The sequence below is a fragment of the Hyperoodon ampullatus genome (assembly GCF_949752795.1).
Source record: "Hyperoodon ampullatus genome assembly, chromosome: 4".
NCBI classification, from domain to species: Eukaryota; Metazoa; Chordata; class Mammalia; order Artiodactyla; family Ziphiidae; genus Hyperoodon; species Hyperoodon ampullatus.
The window spans coordinates 6110510-6123764 of record NC_136917.1 but is presented as its reverse complement, the minus strand read 5'-3'; the positions used below and the strand labels follow the sequence as shown (position 1 = coordinate 6123764).

The 13255-nt window shown below is 37.5% G+C and overlaps 1 protein-coding gene across 2 annotated transcripts in view; it reads left to right on the top strand.

Moving 5' to 3' along the window:
- The window catches only part of GABRB2 (gamma-aminobutyric acid type A receptor subunit beta2), a gene marked incomplete at both ends in the record, with an annotated part of 285391 nt that extends 273730 nt beyond the window's left edge, over positions 1-11661 (top strand). For both annotated transcript variants that reach the window (XM_079702368.1, XM_079702367.1), the window contains one exon: positions 11314-11661. In XM_079702368.1, the coding sequence (XP_079558494.1) occupies positions 11314-11661 (348 nt within the window). The remainder of the gene's footprint in view (positions 1-11313) is intronic.
- Between the last annotated feature and the right edge of the window lie 1594 nt (positions 11662-13255).

Here is a 13255-nt window from a genome sequence, read left to right as displayed (position 1 = left end):
ATGTTAAAACTGCCCTCCTTCACAGAGGATCATTTGTGGAAGGTCCAGAATGCTGGTGCAAATAAATCAGTCTGTTTCCCAAAATTTCAGCATTTCATTCTTGATTGATAAGCACAATAATTCCAGGTAAAGCATAATTTCAACAGCAGATTGTTGAATGGGGAACAGAGAACTTTTTTTTACTGGCATTGGCCTGCTTAGTAGGGCCTCTCCAAAAACACTTGTCGGGAATGGACACTTGTGAGTTAAAAGTCAACTGTAGAAAGCAAGGCCTGCAGCAAGCTTCTTGCAAAGGCAATTTATCTACAGAGAATGACAATTTATTCATTAGTCTTTCCCTTTCATCTGTTTCCCTTCATGTATTTTTGGTTTCCTTCTCTCTCATTTTAATTACTGTCAACAATAATCTCATGGGTGTTTAAATAGGTGAAAATTACAAGACAAAAAATATTGATCAGTATTTTGTTATGTCTTCCAGGGCAGTAGAGATTTCTCCATGCTCTTTCTGATAAGTTAAAGAGGAACCATCTCTTGTTAATGTTCTTGCAAAAAAAAGTGACAGTTTAGTGGTTTCTCCTGTGTCTCTATAAGACAAGTGAAGAGAAAGGCAATTAGGAAGGCCACTTGGGCAAGTCTGGAAAGGGTGGGATGGAGACTCATTTTTTAAAAAGATTAGCTAAATTCATGTGACAGTTGCTATTCCTTCCATTTTCTGAAATTTCATCACCTAAGTACAGCCTGATACTGAGAAGGCATTCCAAGAAAGAACTTATAATTGAAGAAAGTGTCAAGATATGCAATTGTATAGTTTCATCCTTAGGAGCAGGAACCGTGGAACAAACAGATTAAGTGCCAGCTGTACTACTTATTAACTGCAGCTCTGGGCAGATCACTAACTATCCTTAATTCTCAATCTCCTTATTTTTAAAATGAGACTACTAATAATAATAACTTCCTCATATGTTATTGTTAAGATTAAATATTACAACCTAGCAATTCCACTCCTGGATATATATATATATGAAATATATATCTGAAAAAAAACCCAAAACACTCTAATTTGAAAAGATAAATGCCACCCCAGTGTTCATAGCAGCATTATTTACAATAGCCAAGATATGGAAACAACCTAAGTGTCCATCAACAGATGAATGGATAAAGAAGATGTGGTATATACACACAATGGAATACTACTCAGCCATAAAAAAGAATGAAATTTTGCCATTTGCAGCAACATGGATGGACTTGGAGGGCATTATGCTAAGTGAAATAAGTCAGACAGAGAAAGACAATACTGTATGTTATCACTTATATGTGGAATATTAAAAATACAACAAACTGGTGAATATAACAAAAAAAGAAGCAGACTCACAGATACAGAGAACAAACTAGTGATTACCAGAGGGGAGGGGGAGGAGGAGCAACATAGGGATGGGGGAGTGGAAGGTACGAAGTACTGGGTATAAGATAGGCTCAAGGATGTATACAGCACAGGGAATACAAGCATGTATCAACACAGGGAATATAGCTAATAGTTTGGAATAACTATAAATGGAAAGTAACCTTTCAAAATTGTAGAAAAAATTAAAATTAAAAAATTCTTTAAAAAGATTCAATATTACAGTTGTGTAAAGACTTTAACACAATGCCTGTCTCTAGTAAATAATAAATGGAAATTACATGTGTTCTCTCTCTATGAAAACTGCTTTTCAGCTTGATGGTGTGGATAGTGGTTAGAACTTCAGCTTTTTCATTGTTCCTCAAGGCCTCTGCTGCTGCTTTATTTAGTCACGTCCTTCTCCTACTGTACAACAGACCAGTAGTTTTCCAAATATGAACCCTAGCCCAGCATCAGCTGGGAACTTTTTAGAAATGCAGATTACTGAGCCTCCCAGACTCACTAACTGAGGAATTCTGGGAAGGGGCCCAGAGATCTGTGTTTTAACAAGGCTTCCCAGGGAACTCTGGTGCACATTAAAGTTTGGGAGCCACTGAAATAGACTCTCCCCCCACCAAACCACTACCTGAGTCAGGCTTCCTTGGCTAATTTTAGGAGATGCTGAAGGCAGCATGGAATCTTATTGCATTGAAATAATCATCAACAGACAGGAGCTATTACACTGTTTTATTACTTACAAGTAGTAAGATCTTAATGAACTCACTTTATTTTTCTGAACTTCAGTTTCCTGACCTGTAAAATGGAAATACAGCCTATTCTGCAGTGGTGCAGTAGGTACGTCCTTCAAAAAAAACCCTCACATCAGCAGCCACCTTCCAAAAACAAATATTTCAAAGGGGAAAAAAGGAAAGATAATAGTTGTTCAATTTCACATGCATAATTTAAAAGTTATTTTTATTTTATTTAAACAATAAAGGTGATTAAAAGTAAATAAACTCTACAGATAATTTACTATTACAAGCTCAACATAATAAATTAAAAAGGCTCTTCCCTTTTACCACTTGAGGTACATATAAAAGAGCCGATTGAAACACATATATAAAGCTTTTACCCTTGATCTTTGCTCCCAACACAGTTCACATCCTTTGAAGGGAAAAGAGTAGTAATCAAGACAAGGGGGAAAAAGGAAAATGCAGCCAGTTAACCAGCTAGCCACCAAACCCAGCAGCTTCTAGATGCTTTTGGTCCCAGCCAGAAGGATTGAAACCCAACACTGTTCTGCATACTGAAGATTGTATTACTCTAACAGAGTTCCTTAATTTCAGTTGGAGTTGTGAAAAATTCTTATTATAGGTGGAAACTCTCTCTAATGTCTTCCCTGCCCTGTCTATGTTATAGGGTTGTTGAGACCCATAAACAAGATGAATTGTGTCTCAGTTAAGATTCTTCGAGTCTCAAGTAATAGAAAACTCAGCTCACAATAGCTTAAGCCAAAAAAAAAATAATAATAGAGAGAGACATGTATTATCTTGCTTAGTATCAGCAAGTCAGGCATGTCCAGATACAGACGCAGTGTCATCAGGTCATGGATTCTCCATGTCTCCTTATGTTTGCTCCTTTTCAAGTTAGTATCTCCTCTTGCAGTTGAAGCATCTCAACAGATTCAGTAGATTCAGGGCCACATACTTGTAGGTACAAATCCAGTGGAAAAGTTTGAAAGTCTTTACTGTGGTATGCCTATCTGAAGGCTCGTGACATGCCATTGGTTCTGAAATGGACATGTATCCATCACTGAAACAAGCACTGTGTCAGGATTGCTCTGATTGGCTACAGCCACACCTGAAGCACAGAAACTGAGAGTGGAGAAGTGGTGGTTCCTTAAATAGAATTTTTGCTGGTGGGGCTGATGAACATTCAAACCATAGATGTTTACTTACTTGCAAGTGTTATAGTTAACAGGACTTTACATTAGCTCTCATCTTTAGTGATTTAAATCAAGACACTCTTATCTACCCCCTCATTAAGGAAATTTTGCAAGCCTCCAAGACAGTCTTCTTTTATGATTTGTAGAGTGCTGGAGGGGTTTGGAGCTGTGGCTGTGCCTTAGCATGGCACAGTGAAAGAGACCTGATTACAGTTCCTGCTCTGCCACCTATTCACTGGGTGAACTTGTGTTAAGTTTCTTAACCTCTCTGTGCCTTATCTTCTGAGCATGAGATCTGTGCTGATCCCAGAGGACTAATGGGAAAGTGAAGAGTCAGTATGTAAAATGCTTAGTCTTAGCTACTAGATACTACTCACTAAATTCCATTCTCGTGCATAAGAATGGGGCATCTGCCATATAAGTGGTCCAGGGTATCATTGGAAATGTTGTTTCCAGATCTCGGGTGCCTGAGCCTGCTGCCCTAGCAAGAGACCTGTATGAATAGAGGCAGAAGCCTTAGAGTAGAAAAGGAACTCAAGGGGTAGTCCCATGCAGTTCCAGTCTTCAGAATGGTGTTGCCAAATTAAATCCATCGTATTGATGAAGCATGAAGACGTTAAGTGAGATACTAAGTGTCACAAGATTAATTTCATTCAATCAGCATTTATTTCTTGAGCATCTGCTATGTTCCAGACACTAGGTACAAATTTTTAGTTATGAGATAAATAGTTACTAGGGATATACTGTACAACATGATGACTATAGTGAACACAGCTGTATGATATATAGGAAAGTTAAGAGAGTAAATCCTAAGAGCTCTCATCACAATTTTTTTTCCTTTTTTTTTACTTTTCTTTGTATTGTATCTACATGAGAAAATGGATGTTAGCTTAACCTATTATGGTAATCATTTCACAATATATGTAAATCAAATCATCATGCTGTGTGCCTTAAAATTATACAGTGATGTATGTCAATTATTTCTCAGTAAAACTGGAAACAGAAAAAGTAAAATACACAAAAATTGATGAAAAAATTTTTTTAAATTATTGACAATAGATATATTCTGAGTCTTCACCAAAATAAATATACTATATTATTAATAATAGCTTGTTGCAGTTAAGTTTTATTATCCAGAGTGATGGAGGCCTCTTAAAAATAAGACACAAAAATCTTCCCTGCTTACAGAACAAAAAGCATTACATAATCATTTAATTTGAGGGATTCAGGATGTCAGTATTCATCCTTTACTTTAGCTTTGCCAAGAAGAAATAATCCAAGAGAAAAAAGGGTCACTGTATCTACACAGCCACCTTAATTCTACTTCCTGGGTCCAGAATTCAACTCAGTACAGATAACTCTGGGCTAACTCTTAAGTCCTGCCTGCTTCCCTTCCATTGCAATTCAATTCCTCACCCCATTCACCCCTCCACCACCCGCAGTCTGTTCAGCTCGTATTTTCAAGTGCCTTGTTGTTCTGAATTCTATTGCATTTTGTCAAGTCACATGTTGCCTGCATTTTTATTGTTCAGAATTCTTCCTTTACCCTATTTACAATGACACTGCAAATTTAAGGTGACATCTTGTAACTGGGCATTAAGACACATCAATTAAATGAAGTTATACAAAAATGTTTCTGGCATGTATATCAAGTGCTTAATATATGTTACCTGCGGTTTTTCTTTTTCTTTTTTTTCTTTTTTTGTTTTTTTTTCTTTTTTTGTTTTTTCTTTGGCAATGAATAAGCAGATTTATTTCTTTTTCTTTCTTTTAACATCTTTATTGGAGTATAATTGCTTTACAATGGTGTGTTAGTTTCTGCTTTATAATAAAGTGAATCAGCTATACCAACACACATATCCCCATATCTCCTCCCTCTTGCGTCTCCCTCCCACCCTCCCTATCCCACCCCTCTAGGTGGTCACAAAGCACTGAGCTGATCTCCCTGTGATATGCAGCTGCTTCCCACTAGCTATCTATTTTACATTTGGTAGTGTATATATGTCCATGTCACTCTTTCACTTCGTCCCAGTTTACCCTTCCCCCTCCCCATGTCCTCAAGTCCATTCTGTATGTCTGTGTCTTTATTTCGGTCCTGCCCCTAGGTTCTTCACAACCACTTTTTTTTTTTTTTAGATTCATATATATACAGTATTTGTTTTTCTCTTTCTCACTTACTTCACTCTGTATAACAGACTCTAGGTCCATCCACCACTCTGCAAATAACTCAATTTCGTTTCTTATTATGGCTGAGTAATATTCCATTGTATATATATGTTCCACATCTTCCTTATCCATTCATCTGTTGATGGACACTCAGGTTGCTTCTGTAAACAGAGCTGCAATGAACATTGTGGTACATGACTCTTTTTGAATTATGGTTTTCTCAGAGTATATGCCCAGTAGTGGGATTGCTTGGTCATACGGTAGTTCTATTTTTAGTTGTTTAAGGAGCCTCCATACTGTTCTCCATAGTCACTGTATCAATCTACATTCCCAGCAACACTGAAAGAGGGTTCCCTTTTCTCCACACCCTCTCCAGCATTTATTGTTTGTAGATTTTTTGATAATGGCCATTCTGACTGGTGTGGGTGATACCTCACTGTAGTTTTGATTTACATTTCTCTAATGATTGGTGATTTTGAGCTTTCATGTGTTTATTGGCAATCTGTATATCTTCTTTGGAGAACTGTCTATTTAGGTCTTCTGCCCATTGTTGGATTGGGTTATTTGTTTTCTTGATATTGAGCTGCATGAGCTGCTTGTAAATTTTGGAGATTAATCCTTTGTCAGTTGCTTCATTTGCAAATATTTTCTCCCATTCTGAGGGTTGTCTTTTCATCTTGTTTACGTTTTCCTTTGCTGTGCAAAAGCTTTGAAGTTTCATTAGGTCCCATTTGTTTATTTTTGTTTTTATTTCCATTTCTCTAGGACGTGGGTCAAAAAGGATCTTGGTATGATGTATGTCATAGAGTGTTCTGCCTATGTTTTCCTCTAAGAGTTTTATAGTGTCTGCCCTTAAATTTATGTCTTTAATCCATTTTGAGTTTATTTTTGTGTATGGTGTTAGGGAGTGTTCTAATTTCATTCTTTTACTTGTAGCTATGCAGTTTTCCTAGTACCACTTATTGAAGAGGCTGTCTTTTCTCCATTGTATATTCTCACCTCTTTTATCAAGGATAAGTTGACCATATGTATGTGGGTTTAACTCTGGGCTTTCTATCCTGTTCCATTGATCTATATTTCTGTTTTTGTACCAGTAGCATACTGTCTTGATGACTGTAGCTTTGTAGTACAGTCTGAAGTCCAGGAGCCTGATTCCTCCAGCTCCGTTTTTCCTTCTCAAGATTGCTTGGCTATTTGGGCTCTTTTGTGTTTCCATACAAATTGTGAAATGTTTTGTTCTAGCTCTGTGAAAAATGCCATTGGTAGTTTGATAGGGATTGCATTGAATCTGTTGATTGCTTTGGGTAGTGTAGTCATTTCCACAATGTTGATTCTTCCCATCCAAGAACATGGTATATCTCTCCATCTGTTTGTATCATCTTTAATTTCTTTCATCAGTGTCTTATATAGTTTTCTGCATACAGAAATATATAGTTTTCTGCATACAGGTCTTTTGTCTCCTTAGGTAGGTTTATTCCTAGGTATTTTATTCTTTTTGCTGTAATGGTAAATGGGAGTGTTTCCTTAATTTCACTTTCAGATTTTTCATCATTAGTGTATAGGAATGCAAGAGATTTCTGTGCATTAATTTAGTATCCTACTACTTTACCAAATTCATTGATTAGCTCTAGTAGTTTTCTAATAGCATCTTTAGGATTCTCTATGTATAGTATCATGTCATCTGTAAACAGTGACACCCTTACTTCTTCTTTTCCGATTTTGATTCCTTTTATTTCTTTTTCTTCTCTGATTGCTGTGGCTAAAACTTCCGAAACTATGTTGAATAATAGAGGTAAGAGTGGACAACCTTGTCTTGTTCCTGATCTTAGTGGAAATGCTTTCAGTTTTTCACCATTAAGAATGACGTTGGCTGTAGGTTTGTCATATATGGCCTTTATTATGTTGAGGTAAGTTCCTTTTACGCCTACCTTCTGGAGGGTTTTTAACATAAATGGGTGTTGAATTTTGTCAAAAGCTTTTTCTGCATCTATTGAGATGATCATATGGTTTTTATCCTTCAGTTTGTTAATATGGTGTATCATTGCTTGATTTGTGTATATTGAAGAATGCTTGCATTCCTGGGATAAACCCCACTTGATCATGGTGTATGATCCTTTTAATGTGCTGTTGGATTCTGTTTGCTAGTATTTCATTGAGGATTTTTGCATCGATGTTCATCGTGATATTGGCCTGTAGTTTTCTTCCTTTGTGACATCTTTGTCTGGTTTTGGTATCAGGTGATGGTGGCCTCATAGAGTGAGTTTGGGAGTGTTCCTCCCTCTGCTATATTTTGGAAGAGTTTGAGAAGGATAGGTGTTAGCTCTTCTCTAAATGTTTGATAGAATTTGCCTGTGAAGCCATCTGGTCCTGGGCTTCCGTTTGTTGGAAGATTTTTAATCACAGTCTCAATTTCAGTGCTTGCGATTCATCTGTTTCTATTTTCTATTTCTTCCTGGTTCATTCTCAGAAGGTTGTGCTTTTCTAAGAATTTGTCCATTTCTTCCAGGTTGTCCATTTTATTGGAATATAGTTGATTGTAGTAATCTCTCATGATCCTTTGTATTTCTGCAGTGTCAGTTGTTACTTCTCCTTTTTCATTTCTAATTTTGTTGATTTGAGTCCTCATCCTCTTTTTCTTGATGAGTCTGGCTAACGGTTTATCAATTTTGTTTGTCTGTCTTCTCAAAGAACCAGCTTTTAGTTTTATTGATCTTTGCTATTGTTTTCTTTGTTTCTATTTCATTTATTTCTGCTCTGATCTTTATGATTTCTTTCCTTCTGCTAACTTTGGCTTTTGTTTGTTCTTCCTTCTCTAGTTCCTTTAGGTGTAAGGTTAGATTGTTTATTGGGGATTTTTCTTGTTTCTTGAGGTAGGCTTGTATTGCTATAAACTTCCCTGTTAGAACTGCTTTTTCTGCATCCCATGGGTTTTGGATTGTCATGTTTTCATTGTCTTTTGTTTCTATGTATTTTTTTATTTCCTCTTTGATTTCTTCAGTGATGTTTTGGTTATTTAGTATTGTATTGTTTAGCTTTTACGTGTTTGTGTATTTACTGATTTTTTCCTCTAATGGTTATCTAGTCTCATAGCATTGTGGTCGATAAGATACTTGATACGATTTCAATTTTCTTAAATTTACCAAGGCTTGATTTGTGACCTATGATATGATCTATCCTGGAGAATGTTCTACGAGCACTTGAGAAGAAAGTGTATTCTGTTGTTTTTGGATGGAATGTCCTATAAAATCAGTTAAGTCCATCTTATTTAATGTATCATTTAAATCTTGTGTTTTCTTATTTATTTTCATTTTGGATGATGTGTGCATTGGTGAAAGTGAGGTGTTAAAGTCCCCTTCTATGAATGTGTTACTGTCAATTTCCCCTTTTATTGCTGTTAGCATTTGCCTTATGTATTGAGGTGCTCCTATGTTGGGTGCATAAATATTTACAATTGTTATATCTTCTTCTTGGATTGATCCCTTGATCATTATGTAGTGTCATTCTTTGTCTCTTATAATAGTCTTTATTTTAAAGTCTATTTTGTCTGATATGAGAATTGCTACTCCAGCTTTCTTTGGATTTCCATTTGCATGGAATATCTTTTTCCATCCCCTCACTTTCAGTCTGTATGTGTCCCTAGGTCTGAAGTGGGTCTCTTGTAGACAGCATATATACAGGTGTTTTTTTTGTATCCATTCAGCCAGTCTATGTCTTTTGGTTGGAGCATTTAATCCATTTACATTTAAGGTAGTTATTGATATGTATGTTCCTATTACCATTTTCTTAATTGTTTTGGGTTTGTTATTGTAGATATTTCCTTCTCCTGTGTTTCCTGTCTAGGGAAGTTCCTTTAGCATTTGTTGTAAAGCTGATTTGGTGGTGCTGAATTCTCTTAGCTTTTGCTTGTCTGTAAAGGTTTTAATTTCTTCGTCACATCTGAATGAGATCCTTGCTGGGTAGAGTAGTGTTGGTTGTAGGTTTTTCCCTTTCATCACTTTAAATATGTCCTGCCACTCCCTTCTGGCTTGCAGAGTTTCTGCTGAAAGATCAGCTGTTAACCTCATGAGGATTCCCTTGTATGTTATTTTTCCCTTGCTGCTTTTAATATTTTTTTTTTGTATTTAATTTCTGAAAGTTTGATTAATATGTGTCTTGGCATGTTTCCCCTTGGATTTATCTGGACTAGGACTCTCTGCGCTTCCTGGACACGATTAACTATTTCTTTTCCCATATTGGGAAAGTGTTTAACTATAATCTATTCAGATATTTTCTCAGTCCCTTTCTTTTTCTCTTCTTCCTCTCGGACCCCTATATTTTGAATATTGGTGTGTTTAATGTTTTCCCAGAGGTTTCTGAGACTGTCCTCTATTCTTTTCATTCTTTCTTCTTTCTTCTGATCTGCAGTAGTTACCTCCACTATTTTGTCTTCCAGATCACTTATCCGTTTCTGCCTCAGTTATTCTGTTATTGATTGCTTTTAGAGAATTTTTAATTTCATGTATTTTGTTGTTCATCATTGTTTATTTGCTCTTTAGTTTTTCTAGGTCCTTGTTAAACGTTTCTTATATATTCTGCATTCTATTTCCAAGATTTTGGATCATCTTTACTATCATTACTCTGAATTCTTTTTCAGGTAGACTGCCTATTTCCTCTTCATTTGTTTGGTCTGGTGGGTTTTTACCTTGCTCCTTCATCTGCTGTGTGTTTCTCTGTCTTCTCAGTTTGCTTAACTTACTGTGTTTGGGGTCTCCTTTTCGCAGGCTGCAGGTTCTTAATTCCCATTGTTTTTGGTGTCTGCCCCCAGTATCTAAGGTAGGTTCAGTGGGTTGTGTAGGCTTCCTGGTGGTGGGGACTGGTGCCTGTGTTCTGGTGGATAAAGCTGGATCTTGTCTTTCTGGTGGGCAGGACCGCATCCGGTGATGTGTTTTGGGGTGTCTGTGACCTTATTATGATTTTAGGCAGCCTCTCTGCTAATGGATGGCATTGTGTTCCTGTCTTGCTAGTTGTTTGGCATGGGTTGTCCAGCACTGTAACTTGCTGGTCCTTGAGTGGAGCTGGGTCTTAGCATTGAGATGGAGATCTCTGGGAGAGCTTTTGCCTTTTGATATTACATGGAGCTGGGAGGTCTCTGGTGGACCAATGTCCTGATTTCAGCTCTCCCACCTCAGAGACACAGTCCTGACACCCGGCTGGAGCACAATGACCCTTTTGGGAAGTCTGCGGTCTTCTGCCAGCATTCAGTAGGTGTTCTGTAGGAGTTGTTGCACACATAGATGTATTTGTGATGTATTTGTGGGGAGGAAGGTGATCTCCATGTCTTTCTCCTCTGCCATCTTGAAGACCTCTCCTTACCTACTGGTTTTAGTTCTAGTTTTATCATGAATCCATCTGTAGTTAGGCTTCTATTTTGAGCACAATTCAGTAATTCATCCTCTAATGCTATTTCATACCTAGTTCAGTTTAATTTTTTAGGTAGTTGTAATTAAGACTGCAAATTCTTTAAAGGGGGGTCATGCTTTCCATTTCTCTGTGTTCTCTAAGTAGAAATCATGAAAATGATACTCACAACAATCTATTATACCTTTACATCAATTCAGCCGTCCTCTAGGGTTGGATTATTATACCATTTAATAAATGAAGAAGCTGAAACTCACATAGCTGATAGTTGCGGAGCCACAATTCAAATTTAGATCATGTCACTGCAAATGCAGTTCTCTTAACCACTATGATAAATTTCTAAGCTACATATCATAGTGCCTTGTGTAATAATCACCAGTAAAGGCTTATTATTTTGAAAGTCTTGTTTGGTTCTTCTCCTTTCCAGATGGACCCCCATGAGAACATATTACTGAGCACTCTTGAGATAAAAAATGAAATGGCCACTTCCGAGGCTGTGCTGGGACTTGGAGACCCCAGGAGCACAATGCTGGCCTGTGATGCCTCCAGCATCCAGTATCGGAAAGCCGGGTTACCCAGGCATAGTTTTGGCCGAAATGCCCTGGAACGGCACGTGGCACAGAAGAAAAGCCGCCTGCGGAGACGCGCCTCCCAACTGAAAATCACCATCCCTGACTTGACTGATGTGAATGCCATAGATCGGTGGTCCCGCATATTCTTCCCAGTGGTTTTTTCCTTCTTCAACATCGTCTATTGGCTTTACTATGTGAACTAAAACATAGCCTCCCATGGGAAGCAAGGACTAGATTCCTCCTCAAACCAGTTGTACAGCCTGACGTAGAACTTGGAAAACACATCACTCCAGGACAAAAGTGATGCTAAAATACCTTAGTTGCTGGCCTATCCTGTGGTCCATTTCATACCATTTGGGTTGCTTCTGCTAAGTCATGAATACACTAAGGTCCCTGTGGTTTTCCAGTTTAAATGCAAGTGATTTGTACACATGCTGGCAAGACTCAGTCTGAGTGTTCCACTTTATCTGCTTAGTACACAGCCTATACGGAGGGCAGTAATTTAGAAGATATTCTAGAAGGGTCAATAGCGTCATCAGTCATTTCGCAGAGAAGCGGTCGTACCCAGATACTCCCCATCTTCCTTCCTAAGGTTGGCATGTGGTCTGCCGTGCCACGCAAACATGCTAACTGAAGATGGTCTACGCCTGTCTTATTAAGGTGATAATGGTGTCATGGGAAGTTAATTCCCACTGGATTGTAGAAGGTTCTCATGTAGTTCAAACAGGATAGGGAGAGTCAAGACAGAGACTCAGGAAACCAGTTTTTCAGGCTCTGTTTGCTTGAGCATAACAATCAACTCCAACATCTTCTACTTTGACATTTTGAGAAGGGGAGACTTCTGAACGTTTTCATGCATGGGGGCCAAAGAAATTTTTCTAAGAGGCTATTTCCGAGGTCGTTAAACTAAGAGTTAATAACCCAGAGCAGAGTGGAAAATCCAGAAACAGCTGTTGTAACAAAATTAAAGCAAGTGAGCAGCATGACCCTTATCAGCCCCTTGTAGCATCTGGTCCACACATACTGTGTTCAGTGGCGAAAGGTAGAGTGAGAGAGATTTTTTTCCTCCAACCTCACAAGCTTTAGACAGCATACCTAGAGAGGTTTTTATAGTTTATCTAATAAAAAGACAACCCCCAAATAGAAAAGTTAGTGGAATTAGAAGCATCTTAGGTTACACTGGGAGTCATTCCAATACATGAATATAAAGCACAGACAGAGCTAGCAAACAGGATGCTTTTCTCAGACAGTGTCAGCTGTCTCTACAACATTTTCCTACAGTTTATTTCTGAATTTAATAGGTTATTTCAAAGAAAGGATTTGTTCATTTCTTTAGAGGATTAATGGTCTTTTCCAACTTTTCTTGCTTCTGAAATTCTGATTATATTCTTAAGAGACAGACAAAGTAAGGCTTTGGAGAGCTTTTGAGAGAACTGTTTCCTTATGTGCAGTGAATTTCACCTTTGTATCTTTCATAGCAAACAGTACTTCAAAGATTATGTGCACAAGTAGGGTTACTTTGTAATTTTTCTGGGTTTGATTTTTTAAGGGTGATTTCATTGTGTATGTTGCAATCTGCCTAATCAAAGAAAATAGGAAAAGTCATGGAAAACAAAATAACATTAACACGGGGAATGTTATGAGCCTCAGTTGATACTGTAGAAAAGTATATAACATAATCAGGCAGGCACGATGTATTGTTTTTATTCAATTTTTAAATTATGTCATTGTGCTTCTTTCTATACTAATTGGATATATGCATTCATATGTTGGACAGGAAAGAGAATAAGCTAATAT